The 21,713-nt window shown below is 36.8% G+C and overlaps 1 protein-coding gene across 1 annotated transcript; it reads right to left on the bottom strand.

The window, feature by feature from the left end:
• Positions 1 to 12,600: 12,600 nt before the first annotated feature.
• Positions 12,601 to 19,646, bottom strand: LOC148869661 (NADP-dependent glyceraldehyde-3-phosphate dehydrogenase-like). Its single transcript, XM_088969191.1, has 9 exons — positions 19,245 to 19,646; positions 18,236 to 18,429; positions 17,990 to 18,118; positions 14,986 to 15,105; positions 14,626 to 14,762; positions 14,362 to 14,517; positions 13,873 to 14,251; positions 13,065 to 13,181; positions 12,601 to 12,987 (listed from the first exon to the last, which is right to left on the bottom strand). Exons 1-9 carry the CDS (start codon positions 19,387 to 19,389, stop codon positions 12,874 to 12,876), a joined length of 1,491 nt encoding a protein of 496 aa, XP_088825317.1. The 5' UTR covers positions 19,390 to 19,646; the 3' UTR covers positions 12,601 to 12,873.
• Positions 19,647 to 21,713: the final 2,067 nt, after the last annotated feature.

The following is a 21,713-nucleotide window of genomic DNA, read 5'->3' as shown; positions in this document are numbered from 1 at the left end:
TTCCACTTATTGCCAATAAACAAGCCATCCTATTGTTGTTCTTACCAATGAAACTTCAATACACATGTGAAAAACATGAAATTTTGGTTGTGTTTGTTTTCAATGTAAATTGTTATCGATATAAAAGTACATCAATGGAGTTCAACACTGATCGGTTTAAAATGAGTGAACCATCAAGGAAAGTAGAAGGCCAAAAGCATTATCTTTTTCACATTTTGCATTTATAAGGCTAACAACAATGCTTGATTTTTGTTTCCAAAAAATCCCAAAGGTAATTTCATTCATCAAAAATTAATTTATCGGGAAAAATACATTAAAATAGTCATGTAACAAAACTTAATGAATGAAATCCATATGGTTCTAGACCAAGAAGCGTTATTGTTATAAGTAGTGGTATGAACTAGTAAATGGGCAGCAAAATTTCCATTGTTGTAAACATGCATGATTTCATAGTTATCAAAATAAAGAAGGGCCCTACAACCCCGAATAAGAGGTGGAATGCACCACAAGATTAGAGGAAAACAATCCAAGAAAGCTTGAATGACAATTCTACTATCTCCTTCCAAACTAGATTATTAATATGCAACCTTAGAGCCCATTTGATCATTTTAAAAAATGTTGATGCTTCAAATTCAAATTTCAAGCATACAGAGAGAGATCTAGAGAGACCTACTTATAACTGGCCTGAATTATCTCATAAGACTGCACTTATACCCAAATGGATAGAGCATCCACTTTTTTTTTTTTGTAGTAAAAGAAAAGAGTTTTATTAATGCAATGAACACCAAAATACAAAATCCACGAGAGGTTAAATAAAATCGGTTCTTGCAAGGAATTGCACCCATTCAAGATAGTCAAAAACAAAAAGTCCTTGATCCTAGAAACCTATGTGGGCTACAGCATGCACTTAGTGCCAAGCCACAACCACTCCTATTAACAAAAGAAAATGAAATAGAGATAGTCTTAGTAGTAGTCAAAATGTCTTTAACAAGAGACACCAACTCAACTATAACACAAAAAAGTACTAGGGGTGCAAATGGATTAGATCATGATACGATCCGATTTGAGATCCATCCTATTTGGTCAAATTTGGATCACCCTTTTTCGGGTCTTCAGATCGGGTTGGATGATATGATCTTATCATATTCGGATTGCCCCCCCCCACCCATCCAATTTGAGAATATTCGATCTGATGTATATTATATATTTATAAATATATATAATACATATATATATGTTATTTATTTATTTATAAAAATATTTTTTTAATTTGTTATATTATTTATTTTTTATAAAAAATGTACATATGATGAAAATAATTAAAAAATACTTGTATTTTTTTTTGTTTTTTACTTTATTTTAATTAGTATGTTTTCTTTTTCTTTTAACAATTTATTAATTTGTAAAGAAAACAAGTTGGATCAGATCATATCTGAAGATCCGACTTACCGATAGGATTCAAATTAAAATCGAGTCCTATTAGATCTGATCGGATCTTCGAATCGGGTCAGACCTGACATGAACATAGTCATATTAGATTCGAATATACCCTTAGTCGAATTTGATCCAATTCGTTTGCATCCCTAAAAAGGACTTTTACTAGTGGCATTAAGGAGTTCCTAACAATCCATTTCAACTATACAATTGGAGAAACCTGACACCTTCACCAAGTCCAATCCCTACCTCAAAGCAATGGCTTTAGTCTGGAGGGTTGAGGCCACAAAAACAGACTTAAAACAAGCAACCTTGCAAAAACCCCTGCGACCGTTGATTACAAATCCATAACTACCTAGATTATTCTATTTGAAGCCTCCATCAACATTAACTTTGACTTGTCCTGCACTTGGAGTAAACCAAAACGAGGTTTGAGTCCGAGGGATCTCAGATGCAATCATACCTTATGAGGAGCTCCTCAAAAAGAGGTATGAGTCCATGGTAACTCGCATTTAGTTTAATTCAACATATCCAATTCTTCATTTAAACCTTGTTAAGAAAATCCATGTCACTAACTTTGTTCAAATGATTTTTAGTTAATTAACGAGAGTTAAATCAAATGTCTCAAATTAAAGTGTTGACATGCATTTGATTATGTCATTTGTTTTTTAACTAGTTCTCAATTTCCAAATATATCACTATGAGCTTTGGGAAGCTCATGGCCAGTAATAGGAAAAGTAGTCGTCACCTATTTTTTTAGAGCAAATTAACTTAATTTTCTTGATATTGATCCATTTCTCAATGGGAAAGACACTCAACCAAGAGATATTTGATTCAAATGGATTAGGAGAGGGTAAGTGTTAAGCACCCCTCTCTCCAAGTTGTTGTAACAACCTAATATGAGAGTTGTTTAGGCTTAAGCTTTAAGAAACAACTTCAAGCAAGAAAGAGTAAAACACCAAAACCTTAGAAGAAGATTCCCAACTTTGTTTAGAGTTGGTCTAAGGTGATGTGATCGATGTTTGGGTACAAGTTTCCCCAAATATCTCACATCTTTACCTCACTCTTTAAGCATAATTGAAATTTGGAATGAGCTAAAATGAATTAAAGAGATAAGTTGATAAACTTACCTTTTTGGATGTAGCCTTGATTGTTAATATCTTATAACCAAAACAAGCTTAAAATTTATTTCTTAAAAAAGGGTGAGGGCTCTAAGTTATTTTATAATCAATTGAAGTTGGATTACGTATATTAGATAAAAGAAAGTTTTTTGGATATATTATAAGTTTAAGGGCTCAAGAATTGGGAGTTTCTTATGAGAAAACAAAAATGAGGATGTTGTAGTGGTTTCAAATGCTTCAAGTTCATCTCTCTCTTCTTTTAGGCTTAATTTGGGTACCTATTTATAAAGAAATTGAGGAAATCATGTTTGAAACTCACCCAATTGCAAAGCTTGGGTTTCAATAGAGTGTTTTAAGAAAATTATAAGATATTTTCAAATAGACAGGGTTTGTAGTAAACTTTCCTTAAAGATGTAGCATTTCTCCTCGATTAGGGATGATTTCAAGGGTTTTTGTGCACCCAATGGCAATCTAGGGCGTGGCTAACATTTTTGGTTCAAATTTGGGGCTCCCAATGACATAAAAATATAAAGCAAAGTTGTGGTGTTTCTTCCAATTAGCCTCTGTGTTTGTAACTTCGATGACTTCAAGGGTAGCATTAGGACTTTCTTACATTTAGAGTTGCTTATTTGCATTCAACTGCAGTAAGTGCACCTTTTGTTTTCAATTTGACCCACATTGATAGCTATCAAGTATCTTTCTTAACCTTTATGTACTCTAGCCCTTACTTTCTCTAAGTGGTGTCTAGGTTTATTGTCGTTTCTCCACTTCAAGCCTCAATTTCAGTTATCTATAACACCTACTTTACTCCTCACTTTGTATGTGGAAACCTACTTTAATGGCCATGAAAGACAAGGGTAAATCGATGATTTCTCATAGAGAATCACCATATGCACATGGGAATATTGCATAATAGTTTGCACTCAGTAACTGTGGATGACCAACTATTACCATCTTTTGACCCTATTGATGAAGTTGATAAAATATCAAAACTTACTCTAAAGGGTCGTATTTTCCTAAGGTAACAGGTAAATGAAGAAACTCTAGAAATCCACATCAAAGCATAACTCTTTGATGTTTTCCTAAAGGGTTGTATCACCGCATTTGACCTTAAAACAATTAGTTATAGATGTTTTCCAAAACTCTTTGACATTGGATAGGTAAGTTTACTTCCTTACCCCAAGCCACCTAAAAGCATAGGGGTTTCTTGTTACCATTGTGTGAGTCTTTAAGCATCACTAGGATGGTCCCTCAATCACTATCGATGATTGATAGATGTTTAACTCTCACCAATCAGCAATGGTCATAGCTTTTTCAAGTGTGCCTTTCACAAGATTACCCTCACACTTATTGATCCACATAAAGGTTGGACCACTATAACCCAACTTAAGCAAGCCCAAAGAATTTACTGTGTTTTAAAAGTAATTCAAACAACTTCTAGGAGTGGGAGTGCTTCCTTGCTTTTTAGAGAGAGATGCAATTCCATTGTAATCCCAACCATTCACCAAGGGACTATAAATGAAGAAGTAACATTGTTATTAACAAGCTCATCAGTCTACGAAATCATTTTGTTAAACCCTGATTTGATTTTCCATATAGGCCCATTAATTGCCCACTGCATCTTTTTGTTAAATCCTAAATTTCAATAATAATATATTTTTTGGGCAAAAGAAATATTATTAACTTATAAATAATTTTTCCATTTGATCCATAACCCACCTGATAAACCTTCACTCAGCTCATTGATAAAATGTTAGCCATCCATTTCATGCCTTAACATTTCCATACTATAATATTCATGGTGACTGATGGGACTCATTTTTTGGGCTAGCCTCCATGGTCCATTCAATAGTTGTAGGGTGCTTCACCCTTATAGCATTACTAACAAGGGATCTCTAAAATGTTGAGAGACACTAGCTTAACTTGGTATGTGTTCGGTATAGCTTCCATTTATTAAATAAATGTTTGTACTTGATTTGTTTTTAAAATTGAGAAAAGTATTTGATAAACTGTTTATTGACAACTATGCACCATTAGGCACCACATCAATGGAATAGTGAATAAACGCTCAACTGTGGAGGGAAGTGTTCACTCAACTCTTGGGGGAAGCATTAAAATTAAGCTTCCCCCAACGGTTGGTACACACATAAATCAAAATCCACTTTTGTGAATATTAATGTATATGGATGAACATAATGAGAAAATGTTGATTTGTCGATGACATTGTAGCATTTTGATAAACACCTATCATGAAACATCCATTGAACAAAACACATACTTGGTAGTGAAGATAGTCTCTCAATGGGCTTATCAATCAATGTATCACCAACATGCTTAGAGCTCAAAATCTTTAACTAGATATTAATAATCATTGTTTCTTCTTTGACATTTTAATGGTTTTTAGAAGTGTATAACAAAACCATATTGATGCCAATGATGCCATTGGAAACTCTCATAATCTTTATATCCGTGTTGGGTACTAAAATCTTTGGTGAAGCCTCCTCCTCATTCAATGAATAATTTATTTCTAGAATTAAATTATGCTCCATCATCATCTCAATTGATCAATCAATCATATCTAGTTCTGATTAGGTGCACTATCTAGAAATATGGACGATGAAGACTCATCAGAAAAAGTCTTTCTCCCTATTATCCATGGAGTCAAGTTTTGGTTCGCGGGAATAGAGGTTTGGAATGACTAATTCTGATTCCAACTATTTGGTTGGGTGGAATCAAAATCATATTCCCATTCCTGGTGGAATGGCATTCTCCCATTTGAGGGAATCATCATTTCCTCCCCATCCCTTGGGAATGAAATCCCATTCCAACTTATTTCAATTCCAATTTTGATCATTGTCTAGACAAAACAAACTATGGGTATAGACCATTCTGATTCCAATTACGAACCAAATAGACCCTAAGAATTATTTTCACCACCCCACAAAGTGGTGAACTTCTTTTGGGTGTTGATGTTGGGTGAGTTTCGGAAAACTCATGGCCGACTCAAAAAAATGGAGTCGCCACCCATTTTTTAGAGGAAATGGTTCATCATTTTTAGATTCGAAAATCAATTTATTTGCTTCGATAGTGACTCCGTTTTTCACTAGGAAAAGCACCTAACAATGTGATTTTTGAATCCTAAGGATTAGAAAAGGGAAGGTGTTAGGCACCCCTCTCTCAAAGTTGTTGTAGCATCCCAATATGGGAGTTTTCTAAGCTCTATTTCATGCAAAAAACAACCGAAATAGTTGTTAAAATTTTTGAAATATGGACAAACATGCTCTCAACTTCTCCTAAGACTGATCTTGAGGTGATGTTTTCGAGTCTTAGGTACTGACTTTGCTAAGACCCTCGCTTCTCTGCCTCTATTCTTAGTCTCGAAGAAATCAAGAACAATGGTTCTTCGAGGTCTCAGAACTTTCAAACAACACAAAAAAGACAAACTTGAGCTACAAATGTGGTGAGAGGCTTACCTCTCGTATGTTTCATTGTTATTGAGATTCTTGGCTTTCATCTAAATTGAACGAAGAGAGAGCTTGAATGACATAGGAAGAACTTTCAGGTAGTTGGAAGTTTGGATAAGTTGTATTAGTTTTAGATATGAAATTGGTGAGTGGATTCGAAATTTCAAGTTCAAATGTTTGGGGGTTTTCTCGCGAATGGGGCATCTATAGGAATTGGGAATGCTCATTTGGTTCTTTCTTTTTTTGTCTTTCCTTTCTCTAGATTTCCCCAGGTTTCATTGGTCAAAGTGTTTGAACATGTTAAGAATGGGCTTGACATCAGCCATCACAATTTTAAGGTTTCAGATTGGGACAAATGAGGTGGCAATTCAATCTAGTGCATCAAAAATGGCATTTTCCTAGTTTAATGGTTGAACGGGAGAATTAGGTCATGAAATTTGATGTATTAGGGTTTTTTGGGTCTCTGAACACAGTGGTAAGGTTTGGTTAGTGTTGGATGATGGAAACCTACAACTGACAAGTTTGGATCAATGAGATTTATTGAAATATAATTTTTGTTTGATGAAGGGTGATGAGGGAATTTTGGGCTAAAATTTGGTGGGTAGACACTTTTGAACATTATGAATTTAAGGTGTAGATTGACAGATTTAATTTGGGTCAATGGCTCGGAATGGAATTTCACATTTTTAACGGTCAAATAGAGGAGTTTGGTCGTGAAATTTGACGTGATGGAGTTTTTTTTTTGTTTCCAAGCATAGTGGCAAAGTCTTATTGGTTAAATGAAGCTGTGGTGATGGATGATAACCTATAATCAATGGGATTTCTTGAAATAGTATTGATGGTAGGTTAAACGGGGGAATTTTGGGATGAAATTTGGTGGGTATGCACATCTTGTGGTGATGAGTCAAGTGGATGGTTTTGATATGTGAAAGAAATTGTCGATCTTGGTGATTGTTTGGGGCCATCAAATAGGACCTTGGCATTTTTTACGGTTGATTGTTATGGATTTGTAGTGAGATTCGCTAGTTGACTGCATCCTAGTGATCTTGAGGCGATGGATTTTTGGGCTAGGGCCATTAGGAAGGAAGTTGGTGTGATGAACGATGGGTGTGTGACTAATTTATAGTTTCTTAAGTTTGTACGTCATATTTGATTGGATATTGATGTTTTAATTTGTCATATGGATTGTATCAAAAGAGGGTTTTTTGGCTTTGCAAAGTCTCAAATTGATTTGGTTGTGATTCTAGGTTTTTGGATATAAAAAGTGAGTAAAAAGAGGCAAGGTGAAGGGACCGAGAAAAAATTGGGTGTTAATAGTGGATTACCAATTCATTTATTTGGCTCATATGAGTCAATCCATGACATAATAATTAACTTATAAATAATAATAGTGGCTTTTATTAAGATGGAATGGCTAAAACCAAATTTTTGAACCATTGTTGACCCGGACGGTTGGACCGTTCAGACTGGAAGTTGTCTAGGCAATTGGTTCCGTTTTACCCCAAACCCAATCTCTGGCCAAAAATAGTTGAATTGGTCAACGACCCATTGACTTGGGTGGTCGAACCATCAACACTTTCAATGTTTTTTTGGTCATTTTTATTGTAATTACTTTATTTTAATTTATTTTATTTATTTTTGTCAAAACTGATCGACTGTTCAATCCGAACAATTGAACCATCAACCCATAAACCAGCGGCCAAAATGATTCTGATTTCAGGCCAGTTTTTAAAAGATTGGCTAGAACACAAAAAAGAACAAATAATTTTTGACTCATGACCCACCTATCGGGTTAAACAATTTAGCAATTCAATTGATTGATTCACTAGGTTATTGACAAGTCAACATTTTTTACAAGTAAGCGGTTTTATGTGAAATGGAAATTCTGGTTGGCTAATAGGTCTAACTAGTTGGGTCGACCACAATTGAAAACATTGATTTAAACCCATCTTTAAATTTTAAAATTTCTCTTGAAATCTCAAATATCAACGACTCAACTCTAAAGAAAGTCGTTAATTTAAAGTGTTATTTGGAGAATATAGTTCCATAAGATAATATTTTAAAATATCATAGTGGATAGTAATATTTCATGATAGTTCGTGCATCATATAAATTATCAAATCATGTGTTTCTTATGTGGTGTACGTCATTTATGGTCATAGATGATGCATAATCCATTGTTCGTGGTAGATTTTGATATCATTGTGGTTTCTTTGTATGTTGATCACAGATTACAAAAGTTACTTGAATCACCTTTCATCTTGCTTGGTTAGTTATGTACCAAGAGTACTTATTCAGTTTACGCAGGGTTGCCAGATTTGGTAATTCTCTTAACAGACCAAGGACTTTGGCTTGCTGTGTTTGATTTCCTCATTTCTACCATTGTTTCTGATTTATCACCAATCTAATGAATGAATGGGGGTTTGGCTTCGAAAAAGATTAATAGTCCGTTTGACTTGCAATCGGAATCAAAATTTTTTAGAATTAGAATTAGAATTGGAATGGCTTATTTTCATAGTATGTTTGGTTCAAGTAGAAATAAAAATGAAAATTGAAATCAGTAGAAATGAAATTTCATTCCCGACGAAAAGGCAATGAATGACCATTCCCTCAAATGGGGGAATGCCATTTCAACAAGAATGAGAATGGGATTCCAATTCGGCTCAACCAAACAGTTGGAATCAGAATAGCTCATTCCAATTCCGATTCCAGACCCCAACCAAACAGGGCCTAAAATTTGGTGTTATGAATATATATTCTTAGGATTTATTTGAGTTTCTATCCATGTGTTCTAATTTTTTTTACTAGATATATATGCATCAAAAGCCTATTCTAATACGTCTTTCAAAATTGCTTTTTAGATATTATAGGTGTTTACAGTATTTTTGAACCTTATTGTATATAAAGCATAAGAAATCGAATTATTATATTGGAAAATAGTATCTAATAAGAAAATGGACCAATTTTCTATTTTCTGCATGTTTGTCTTAACTTGAAAAATGAGAAAACTACTTTTTCTTAGGATGAAAAAGAACTTGAAAAAAAATATATATATAGGGATCTCATTTTTAAGGAAAACTTGAGGCCAAATATAAGGATGGGAAAAAAAGTTATAAGATGGCACAATCAAAGAAGGGGGGGGGGAGTTCAGATCTGCGCCCCACAACGTCCCACATCACATTTCCGCCGTATATTGAGAACATCTCTAGTGATGACATCATCATCTCTAATACTATCATCAGGAGATGTTCCCAATACATGGTGGGGGGGGGGGTAGCACATCCCGCTCCCTTAAATCCGGCCCCCAACCCTGATGTCAGCAATGTTTGATCCCAGGTTTCTACTCCAATGAATCAAAGAACCTACCAACTAGCCACCATCAATTTGTTAATGTAAAATGAAGAAAAACAAATGATTTTCCGAATATTGCTATTTTATCTGGTTGCATGGAAAATGGCCATGGGAAAAAAATTCCATTTTACCCCCCTCGCCCCCCCCCCAAAAAAATCCTCAACGGGAGATGTGGGAAAATGACATGCCTTCAAGTCACTTTCTGAAAAGAACGCTGTTCCTCTTGTTTCGCGGATTGAACCAAACATACAGAAATTCAGGAAAATGGTCCATTTTGTTATTGAACATCATTTTCTAAGAAATGATTTATTTATTTATTTTGTTGCTTTAATTACATGCAACAACCGTCAGTCTGATTTATTTTAAAATTGAGAGAGAAATAAAGTAATGGCTTGTTTGGGTGATATATTGTCCAATTAAGAGGGCATTCTTACAGTGAATTGGGATTCGTTAAATGCAATGATTATTCAACAAGCTGTGAAATTAATATAATAATTCACCCTAATAATAAATTCATAGGCCCCACGGTAAAAGATGCAAGTTTCATCAGGCATCAGTCCACTGAACAGCCAAATGTTCAGCTAATTCTTACTGTCCCGCAGCCGCGGCATTGCAAGATATAGACCCTGCATGGAAAATTAGCAAGTTGTATTTGATGAAAACCCTAAAACTGACAAATAAACTTAATTTTTTGATGAAGCTAATTTTGATAACTTCTTCAAAGCCCTCCCAAACGGGCACTAATAGGTAGCAGAATTTTCTTTCCATGGTGCCATTATTCCCCACCCTCTTTCCATTGCAATCCTCAAACGCTTTTGATTGCTTATAATAATGAAGAAATAAAAATAAAGGAATAACAGTTTGGCTATCTTCACATGCTTGGCCATACGGCGCGGCCCGGCCCGGCCCATACCCATCTCACTCAAAGCGTGCAATTATGTGGTTGGGAGATCCACTAGTCTTACATGGACAAGCTCCAATACTTCAAAGGGATCGATTTTAGGGCCCACCCTGCTCATATGGGAGAGTGACACCTGTTTCTTGTTTGAAATAATCATTGCCAAGTGGCTTGAATTCAATAGGAAAAGGTTTTTTTCTTCTTGTTTGGTTGACAATGAAGGAAACGTCCTTCCATGAATGCATTAAATGACAATTTATAGGCATGGTCAAAGTGGAGCTCAAACAGGGGAAACAGCTTTTGCAGGGTGCTTTTGTTTTCTATACCCCAAAATTGGCTTTTTTTAGGCTCTGTTGTAAATAAATGGAATCTTCGCCACATGATATAATTTTTTTTTTTATTCAGTCAGTCGATTTTGGTTTTTCTGGGCAGATAGCACATAAAGCCCTTGTCTGGATCTAGATCCAGGGTATAGACATTGGATCAACTCCTTTTGTGGAGTTTTAAACTTTTAATAGGACGACTATTTAAAGCAGAATACTTCAATCTGGGCCTCAAATCCACTCATTGATGGATGCCTAACGGCCCAAGAATTTAAGAAACCAATTGCAACAGATGAAATCATGAAACCTGATCCGAAATTTGAACCATTTTCCCCTCTGGGTAAACCACCTGAGTCAACAGTTTCTTTTTAATATAAAATAGTGGGTTGGAGCCTAAAGGTTGACCCGAAAAGTACTGTCACTTGTTAGTTCTGAGTATATAACCTTAATAATATGATAGTAAAATACTGTATTATTTACTGTTAATAAATTAAAAATTTTAACTACATTATCTATCAAACTTATCATTTCAAACATAAAATATGATAAAAATTATAAGAAAATTAAGAATTAAAACCGACCCAACTATTATTGAGGACTAAGGGTGGATTCGAGCCGAGCCGAGTCGAATAGTACTAGGCTTGAGCTTGAGCTCAGTTCGAACCAGAACCTTGAGCTCAGACTTGGCTCGAGTTAAAAATTCATAAGCTCGAGCTCGATTTCGAGATTTTTTTTTATAAAAATAAAAATATTTCTTATTTGATATTTAAAAATTAAGAATTATAATATTTTATTTTATATATTAATTTATATATATATTCAAGTCGGCTCGTGAGCCTCACAAGCTAAGCTCTAGTAGGCTCGAGCTCGGTTGAAATCGATCTGAGCCGATCATATATATATATTCAAGCCGGCTCGTGAGCCTCACAAGCTAAGCTCTAGTAGGCTCGAGCTCGGTTGAAACCGATCTGAGCCGATCCTTTCATGAGCCGAGCTCGAGCAGCTTGTGAAAAGCTTGGCTTGTTGCCACCCCTATTGAAGACAAAATCATTGAACCAAAACCGTCAGTTAGTTTGGGTAATCGGGTAGAACCAGCCCATTTATAGCCTAATTCAAATTGCCAAATTGCACTGAAATTGGCAGTTTGGTCTAGTTTAGCCTTAAAACAATTTTGTTTGATCTAACAATTTCTCAGAGCGTAATTTTAGTTTGGCTTAGTTTTCTAAATTTCAGAAACCAGACCAAATTGTAAATTGAATTAAACCAAATTATTAATAATGTTATTAGTGTGCGTGCATGTATAATACATATTTTTAATGGAAAAGTACAGATAGGGCTAATGTAGAATTTTGAATTGTACTGCAACCCTATAAACATTCAAAAGGTCAAAAACCCACACCCTATGCACCCATATCTGCCCATGAATTAACATCAATTCCAAGTTGGCACCTACCTCAACTGTACTTTAGGCCTATGAAATCTGACCCTGGGCTGAACGGTCATTCTCCCAACGATGTCTGTATGTATATATTCATTTAACATTTCATACATTGTCGTTTGTCTCAAATTTTTAACTGTGGTACTTGTTTATTTTTCAATGTGATATTTGAATTATATTTGTTATTTACCTGGGTGTACATGTTATTTGGCTTTCTAATTGAGTTAAGTCCAGTAGAATGGCCCAGGTCATATTATAAAAACTGGAATAAAGTGTAATAGAATGGTTTGATCTGATTTGGTTTCTATACTAAAATGGTTTGATTTGGTTCGAATATCCTTTAAACCACTTGGTCCAAAGTCTCCAAAGTGAACAAAACTGGACCATGAACACCCTTACCGGGAAACCATAAATTTCCCTCGTTTCGATTATACAGTCATTTACCTTAAATTGTATGGTACATAATATTGGGCCTTGCAGCTCCATTTGGCTCAGAGCGGGCTACTTCTAGAAGTGATCTGGCCAAGTGTTATTAGAAAAAATTGGTAAATCAAATAATAAAGACCACAAATCACTTAAAAATAACTATTATTCATCACTATTTGTATATTCTCCTAGTGTGGTAGTATAAGTTGCAGATACATCTTGGACTGCTCAAGCTTCCAAAAAGAAGGCTTGGACTGAGAGGATGAAGTAGGTAAACCGTTTCATTTGTTTAGGTGATCATCTCTCTTCACTTAACCAGAGAGTCAAGTGAATCCCATTATTCTCATCATTTAAATCTACAATCAAACAGCTGATAGTAATTGACTAAAACAAAAGTGGTAATTTCCCAGTAAACAAATTAACCCATGGTGTATGAAGGGGTTGGTAGGTTTATCACAGTGCTCTTAACCTTGGTCATCAGGTTAATACTGTTCGTCACTCCTTGTGATCCGATTCCACTGTCTCTCAGGCCCTGCAATAAATGACAACAATCCAGTGATTCTAAGATTCCAGTGTCATGTTATTTTGAACTTTGGAGAGTCAATGCACCTGGAAAGGAAAATGATCTGGGCCCCGAGCTGGTGCCGAATTGATTTGAACTGTCCCCGTCTCCATTGCATCACTAATCAAGATTGCTTTGTTTATATCCCTTGTGAAGACGCAGCCCTATGTTTTTATTCATGCATAAGAGAAGCATTAATTTTAGCATGAACAATTCAGTTAACTAATCATTGTTTACTATCAACATGGATGACAAGCACTAATTGAGAAGAGCAACAATGTAATAGACAAAGAAATTTGCAATTAGTGATCTTGAAGTTGCCTACTGTCTGGCTGGTAATCTTCTGCTGGTTGTAGCGGAGTCCTGGGATTGAATCCCATGTTTGTCAGATTCGGATTAAAGCTGATTTGAATTGAATATTCGTTATATTAATTTGCCAACCTATCTACTAACACAACTCACTATTAATTGAAACCAAAAGTGAAGTTCCGATTATTGTTTTGGAAACCAGATTACAGTATAGTTCTAATTGTTAGCCCAATACCAATTTAAATGAATTATCAAACCACTAAGTTATTGATTTTAGGCCAGTGATTATTGGACTACAGAAATCCAAGGCAACCACTCATTGGATTGTTCTGGAACTCCTGGATTGAGGAGCTATCTTAGTTTCTAATTGATAGCTAGGTCCAGGGAGATTACAATAAAACAAACTTGGGGTTGGAAATATCATATGTTCTCAATAGAATGATGACAGGTTAGGAGAAAACACCTTGCTGTAGAATCTTCAATGTTTCATAGGAAGACAGGGAATTATACTGAAAAAAAGGTAGGATAGGAAGATGGAATATTTACCTGCAGGCCAAAATTGCTAGCATTGCAATGGTGAATTCCTTCTTCAACAGAGTTTATCCTTATGACTGGCAAAACAGGTCCAAATGGTTCCTCCCATGCAATCCTCATATCAGGTCGAACATGATCTAACAAGAGAGGCCAGATCAGGTTTCCTTCTCTCCTGTACTCTTGGCAAAATGTTGCTCCTTTCTGTTTGGCATCCATCACCAATCCTTCAATGAAGTTCGCCGATGATTCTGTCACAACTGGTGTGATATCACAATCATCCTCTGGTGGTCCAACAGTCAACTTTGCTACTTTGGCCTTAACTTTTTCAACAAGAGCATCAGCTACAGACTCAATCACCAAGGCAACCTTAACAGCTGTACATCTTTGACCACTGTTATAGATGAAAACACAGCAATCAGGACATGTTTGTCAGATGTATTTATAAGAGTTAAGAGCCAAATAGTTCAGTAGCAAGTTTAGAGATTTCCCTAAATCCCTAACCTGTAAGAGAATCCTCCTTTTATGATGTTTACTGCAACTAAATCCAAATCAGCATCTTCAAGAACGATGCAAGCATCTTTTCCTCCCAGTTCCATTTGAAGAGGGATCATGCCTGCCTTCTTTGAGATTGCTATTCCAGTGTCTCCACCAGTGAAACTGAACAAATGAAAGATGCTCATGGGGTAGGAGAAAGTGAACATTTATTGCACAAATGTAAACACAACCTTATGAAGCATTGAAGGCCTGGAGGTAAGTAAAGATAACCTTATACAATTCACGCTAGGATGCATTGTGAGGAAGTCTCCAATCTCAGAGCCCTTTCCAGTAACACAGCTGATAAGGCCTTTGGGAAAACCAGCCAAGTGAAAACAATGAATCATATGGAGAGCAGCAACAGCACCCTGTGAAGAACGCAGAAGAAGTCAGCTTATTGGAAATGTGCATATTGCATATTTACTACCCAGACCAAGGTTCAAAATATCGTCATGTATCGGCCGATATGTATCATATCAGAGCCTTCCCGATACACCCATACAGGGGTTGTTTCGGGTTGGTGAGTGGTTCATGGGGTAGACCGGCCCCTCTCACAGATTAGAGCATAAATGAAGTTTCAGGGTAGAATACCTGAGTTGGAGGTTTGAGCACCAGGGAGTTACCAGCAATCAGTGCAGGAGCAATTTTTGAGACTGCTAAGTTAACAGGATAGTTGAAAGGCGGAATTGCTAATATGACCCCAAGTGGAATCTGCAGTTAAATGCACAGTCAAAGTCATTAACCTATTCTGAAATAATGGAGAGGAAATCAACAAAGATGACTATGAACTTGATTTTTTAGTTTCACTACATCTTGCTTTTAAAGTTCTGGTTGGATAGAAATTCATAGAATGTAAGAGTCTAAATCTTACTAAAATTATGTATACATAAAATAGTAAGGTTTGGAAATCTTCCAGAAAAATAAAAATCATATTTACTTCATGAGAGGACTTAGGTACATTCCAAGTTCTAAGAAAGATCAGAAACACACACAAGTAAAGGCAGATAAAAGGAAAAAAAAAGAAGAAAAGAAAAAAAGGTTCATCTAGGTACAATTTACAGAAAAGATGATATGCAATTTATCCAAAACGGCAGAACCCAACCTTTTTCATGCAATAAAAAAATCTACAGATAAAACTTTCACGTATGAACCATTTAAACTTTAATGCGCATGACAGGATCTATTTGCAATATCTCTGTGAGTGTATCTTTTTTCTCTTTTTCTTTTTTCCCCCATCAGTAATCACAATTGACTTGTGTGAAATTGTTATTTTACCTTAAACAAAGTTCCAAAACTAGCACTTGTGTGGGCATATCCATGATTGGTCGGTCTAACCTATTGGACTGGAAGATTCACCCTGTAGGTTTATATGAAGAAATGGAAGTTTGAAAAAGAACCATCTGATTAGGTTTAGCTTAGCAGTTCAGACCAATAGTTAAAACAGGATGAACTGGTAAAACTGGAAATTGGATGGGATCAACAGTTCTGGGATGGTTCAATAGTCATCCATTGGACTGGTACTCTGGTAGATTGACCAACAGTTTGAAAACTGGATGCACTGTTAAAATTAGGAACTGGCTGAGTCTCTGATCAACAGTTCTGGGACGGTTCAATGGTCACCACCAGATAAATTGGCAGTGAAACCACGAAAATAATGAAACAACCTACCTGATAATTTGACCTCTGGTTTAATTTAAAATATTGATTTAATCATCTTGGTTCACCAGTCCAAACTGATTTTTTTTTTTTAATGAATATCAATGTCAGATCAGACAAACAAGTTAGGGACCAGTTATGCCATCAACCGAACCAAACTGCCAAATCCTTTCTGGTTTCAATTTCAAAACATCCTCTTAAAATAATTTTACCAACTTTCTTGTTCATTTTTCCTTCAGAGTTAGTGCACTTGTTTATTGGATAGTTTGGCATGAAGTCCAGAAGGTCTTTATTTTTTATTAATTTTTTTTCAAGTCCAGAAGGTCAGATGAATATTCTATTGTCCTGCTGCATTGGGCTTAGCTTTCTAGCTAAAATTAAACCTAGACACTAGGAGACCCAATGGAGACACCAAGTTGTCCAAAAGTGCGCATACCATTCCATGCATTCCAACCATCTTAAAAAATCCTGCTCAAACATGAAACCCAGCCCTAGGGTGCAACTTGGGTCAGGTTCCAGGTACCCAACATCCATGGCATCAGCTGACTTATCTTGACCTCTGACGGGGCATATCATTGAAAAAATGGTTGTTCTTTGTCCCTTATTGCCCAGGGAGGCTGCTTTCTCAAGGTTTGCCTCCTTATTATGATGCCTTATGAGCCTTTACCAGCAATTTACAGTTGATGCATCTTTATTAGAGCAATAGTTATCAAATAATGACCACACTTGTTTGGCTATTTGCAAATTTTAAATTTTTAACAAGGCGCATCACATCTTTCAGCTTCTCAGTCATCCTCACACACCTTATGCATTAGATCTATATTCATATCCCTAGTGGCTACTCTGCAACTTGGGCTGGGTTAGCCCGAACCCAACCCAGGTCGGGTCAGGCTCAAGTTTGGGCTAGGGTTGAAAAGTATAAACCCAACTTTAACTTTGGGTTGGGTTAGGGTTAAGGCCTTTGCAACTCAATCCGATCAAAATCTGACTCAGCTTCATAATAGTTAAGTCCAAATGCCATATATTATATATGGTTAATAATTACTTGCACACATGTTTGTATATATGTATGGATGTATGTATTCGAGAAACATGATAACTATGACTCAGCTTCATCATGCTAAAACTGAATTGACCTCAATCCTTGAATATAGTACATAAGAACATTTGACAAAAGAATTCAGAGAAGTTGGGCAAACTTGCCAACCTGAAAACTTTCGGATTGGGTCAGGGTTCATAGCTCAGGTTGGGTTACACGACCTAACCTGGCCCGACTTGTACCCATACTAGTGGCTAGCATTAGTTATCAACTAGAGACGATACTTTTTTTTGGACGCATTCATGATCCCTGGCTCCTGAAGGTAGGGTTGTACGGATGGTTGAACCATGGTTTTTAAAACCGAACCGGTCAGGGGTTCGGTTACCGGTTCAAACAGTCTGACCGTTCGACCCATTCTGACAAAAAAATAAAAAATTGAAAAATGGTCAAAGCTGTTCGAACAGTTAACCGGCCTGTTCAGTGGTTTGCTGACCAAAATCAATGGTTTTGGGGAAAGACAGAACCGATGACCGGTTCCTGGTTTTTACGGTCCGATCCGGTTTTAAAAACCATGGGTTGAACACTTAAACCCTCTGCACCAGAAGTTGGTTTCCCGACAAAATTGAAATAACGATACATAGTCATTTCCGGATAAAGACAAACGGTTTATCCATACCCGCTCATCTGCTAGAGAGCTTTTCCTCCACGCAATCTAAAGCCAAACCATTTATCCAATCGGATCAATCCCCTTCAATCCAATAAAATGTCAAATTATTTTTGTACCCGACTGCCCATCAAACAAGTCAACATACTTCTTAACTTGTTATCAAAAAGAAACATACTCTAGACTCAATGAACCACTATTCAAGCAAACAAGAAAAAACGAGGGTGGGAAATTACCTTAGAAGTAAGGCAGTATTTGGTCCTCTCGTTCCCGGGAAAACTATCGGATACAAGGAACTTCCCCTCTCCTAGAATTCTAACACCTTCTTCTGCAGTGTAAGACACCAAATCTCCAGACCTAACAACCTTCATCAACCATACCACAAATGCAAGTAAGATTAAGTTCAAGCACCAATTGAGTTCCAAAATTTGCAAATTTGACACCCATCAAATAACAAAGAAACTCAGATATAAGTTCGTTACCTCAGTGACAGCATCCTTAGCGGGTTTCGCGATCTCTTTGACGAGGCACTCCGCGATGGGACCTTTGTGCTCCTTGAGGACTGCAGCGGCCTTGTGTAGTAGCTCTGCTCTCTTCCAGAGAGGAGTCTTGGCCCACACCTTCTGGGCTGTTTTGGCAGCTTCCATGATTTTGTTCACCTCTGCTTGTGTACAAGCTGTTTGGAGGCCAGCATGGGTTAATCAGAAACTTGGACAAGACAACGAGTTGTCAGCAAAGAGTCAACTCAACTCGGCACTGTTGGCGATGTAACTCGGATGGTATAGGTTTATTGAGGTCGACTCGGATCAAGTCGTCGTTGTCCGGCTCAATCTGTTTTAGAGGTTAGAACAGAATAGGGCCAATGGACCTGGGGGCATATGCCAATATTCGGATTGGTTCGCTCGTCATTGAAGCGTTTTCATGGTATAATCTTTTTCCCCTAATTTCATAATTTGCATAAAAATAGCGAATTGGTCGGAAGAATGCAGGGCTGAACTGTTACAGTCGGACACTTGTTCAACGAAGAACAAGAAATTATTAGGAAAAGTGCTGACAAATCGATCTCCCCTCAAAATCTCAGGAAAAAAAAAAAGACTGTGTTTGAAGAAAGGCAATATCTATGATACCGGAAGAACGGAAAAAGACAGATAAACTCCGCTTATTATTCTTTGAGAAACTCCAATATTAATATAGTTTCAACTTTCAATTAGAGGGGTCAATAAGCCACTCTGAATCTGATCACACTTGTAATTGAAAAATCAGGAAACAAAAATATCAATTTGAAGTTTTGAATGGAAACATAAACCAGGATATCATGATCTTCAAATTTCAAGCCAAACCTGAACTAAAACCATTAAATTGGAAATTGGAACTATTAAGGTGGCGGATCGTCAAAATTGAGCGAAAAACTCAAAGAAGGTTAACATTTCGGGCTTACGAGACATTATCATAAAGGATCCTCAAGTGCAATCAAACGCTTAAATTGATTACCTTGAACCTTGTACTGAGTTTTTCTGGTAGTAGGATTGATGATCGACACAGATTTTCCAGAAGAAGATGTCTTCCACTCTCCTTCTGAATAGTACTTGTAAACATCACCATCTAAGATATCCGCAAACACTCCAGTCCCCGTCATTTTCAGCGGTTCACAGGACCAAAGCAATGAAGAAAAGAGCGAGGAAAAGAGAGAAAAGCTCCGAAGAGGGATCGCTGCTGCAACTCTTCGCTTCTTTCTTCTTTGTTTTTGATGATGGCTTCTAGAGAGAGAGAGAGAACCGGTGGTGAAGTGAAGCAGAGCGATTAGTTGGGCTGGTGTGTTAATTTATGAGAAGAATGAGGTGAGCCACGCTTTTCCAATGAATCAGATGGCCTCACTCGGAGACTCAGTTAGGCGGCTTAGAAGACTTCTATATTCTATTTTGACCCTTTGTTGGACAATAATTTACTATTCCTGCCCCTGAGCAGTGAGCACGACGATTCGACGGCCACTTCTACGTGTGTTGCTTATTACCAGAGAAAGGTGAAAGGTAATAATGATAATTAAGCGTTGCTTATAAAAAAAAATGATAATTAAGCGTTATTAGGCACTAATCATAACAGTGAAAAAATGTGTAATTGTTGGGGGAATTTAAAAAAATCACTTTTCCAAAGAATAAACTTGTATAGAAATCAAAGTTATCTCAATATACACAGAAAAGCATGAAAAGAGAAATGTTGAAGGGGCACCTATATAAAAGCATTTAATCGTTTATTGAAAAAATATCCATGCTTCCAAACACACGGGGGTTGTCAGGGAATGGCTTGGTGGAATAATGGAATTTATTTACCATGGGACCCAAAACCACATGGCAACTTCTTTTGATCTAAGTAAGAACTTTTGAGATGGGACTCACATTTCTAATTTTTTTAAAATACCTATAAGATTAGATTAAGGAAATTAACTAACTTATTGTCTTAAAAGTACTTTTATTATTTTTGACAATTACCTAAAGCCTCCTTTATCATTAACGCATTGTCATAATTGGTTCACATGTGACATCACTGTTATAATTTTCAAAAATCTCTAATTTACCCTAAAAATACCCCTTTTGTTTGAGATGTGATTTGAAAAAAATCAGTGACGAAATTACCCCAAATTTTGAGATATGAGAAACAAAGTCCTGAAATTGGATCTGATCACTATATTATCCGACGAATTTTTCATTAGAGAACTTTCCACTGGCAGAGTATCTCTCAGATTTGTAAGGAGCCCAAATTTTGAGATCTGATATCGTACGCCTCTTCTCTGTTTGCTCCACCACGCAAGCCGACCCCACATTCAACATCATCACCATCTCCCTTCCCTATCGGACCTATAGTAGTCGTAGCATGCAAGAAGATGGAGGAGGAATAGCGGGTTTCAGTGAGATAAGGAACAACACCAGCTTTTGCTATGAAGGAACGACTATTCGGGTCGTGCTTGGAGATGAGATGAAGATCACAGTCACCTCGATTTGGGTTTGTTCTGAAATGGAGCTCAACCTCTACACTAAAGACCTTGCCATTCGAAACACCGACAACTTCCGAAAGGCATCCCCACTCTCGAAACACCCGGCCATCCTTCACTACAAGCAAGAAAAGGGAAGGATGAGATCATTGAGCACAAGACCTATGAATCTAAAGCCCTTTTTCCCATAATTTTGCCTGGCTTTGTGACGGTTTGAACTACCTCAGGTGCATTCATGTAAAAACATAACAAACTCAAACCTATCTTTCTTATCTCGATTATGCAAGATAAGGATTAGAAGAGAATGGAGACTCCTACGAATCGATCCTAACTCAGCGGAGTCTCCTAATCCCGGAGACTCCTAATTCAATCCTAACACCCCCTTCAATTTGGAGCATGCAGGTTGTGAATGCCCAACTTGTGGAGAAAATACTCAAATTCTCTTCAACCCAGTGCCTTTGTAAAGATGTCAGCTAGCTGGACGGTAGTCGACACATAAGTAGGACGAATGCAACCATTTTGAATCTTATCATGAACAAAATGACAATCAACTTCAATATGTTTCGTACGCTCATGAAATACTGGGTTTGTTGCAATATGCAAGGCTGCCTGACTATCACAATATAATCGCATTGGGTTTGAATGCGTCACTCTAAGAGCCAATAACAATCCCTTCAGCCATTTTAATTCACACATGGTCGTGGCCATAGATCGATACTTTGCTTTCGTTGAAGAACGAGCCACAATGTGTTGTTTCTTAGTTTTCCAAGAAATTGGTGATTTTCCAAGTAGAATAAACCACCCAGACAGGGAACGCCGGGACAAAGGACAACTCGCCCAATCTGAATCACACCATACATATGATTGCAAGTCACAATCTGAACGCAAAAGAATTCCTTGACCAGGATTTCCTTTCAAGTAGCGCACCACTCGCAATGCAGCCTCCCAATGTCTTTATTGCAGTTGCTGCATGA

Source organism: Nelumbo lutea, chromosome 2 (assembly GCF_056320005.1).
Source record: "Nelumbo lutea isolate HS-2025 chromosome 2, American lotus-T2T, whole genome shotgun sequence".
In the NCBI taxonomy this organism is placed as follows: Eukaryota; Viridiplantae; Streptophyta; class Magnoliopsida; order Proteales; family Nelumbonaceae; genus Nelumbo; species Nelumbo lutea.
Note: the sequence above shows the minus strand (reverse complement) of the source record. Positions and strands in the feature narration are given on the sequence as shown.

Excerpts from the sequence above, each read along its gene's own strand:
- LOC148869661 (XM_088969191.1), bottom strand. The coding sequence starts at position 19,389 with ATGACGGGGACTGGAGTGTTTGCGGATATCTTAGATGGTGATGTTTAC. Across the intron at positions 14,252-14,361 it reads AAAGGAGGATTCTCTTACAG|TGGTCAAAGATGTACAGCTG; the intron begins GTTAGGGATTTA and ends CATCTATAACAG. Across the intron at positions 13,182-13,872 it reads CTAGCAATTTTGGCCTGCAG|GGCTGCGTCTTCACAAGGGA; the intron begins GTAAATATTCCA and ends ATAAAAACATAG.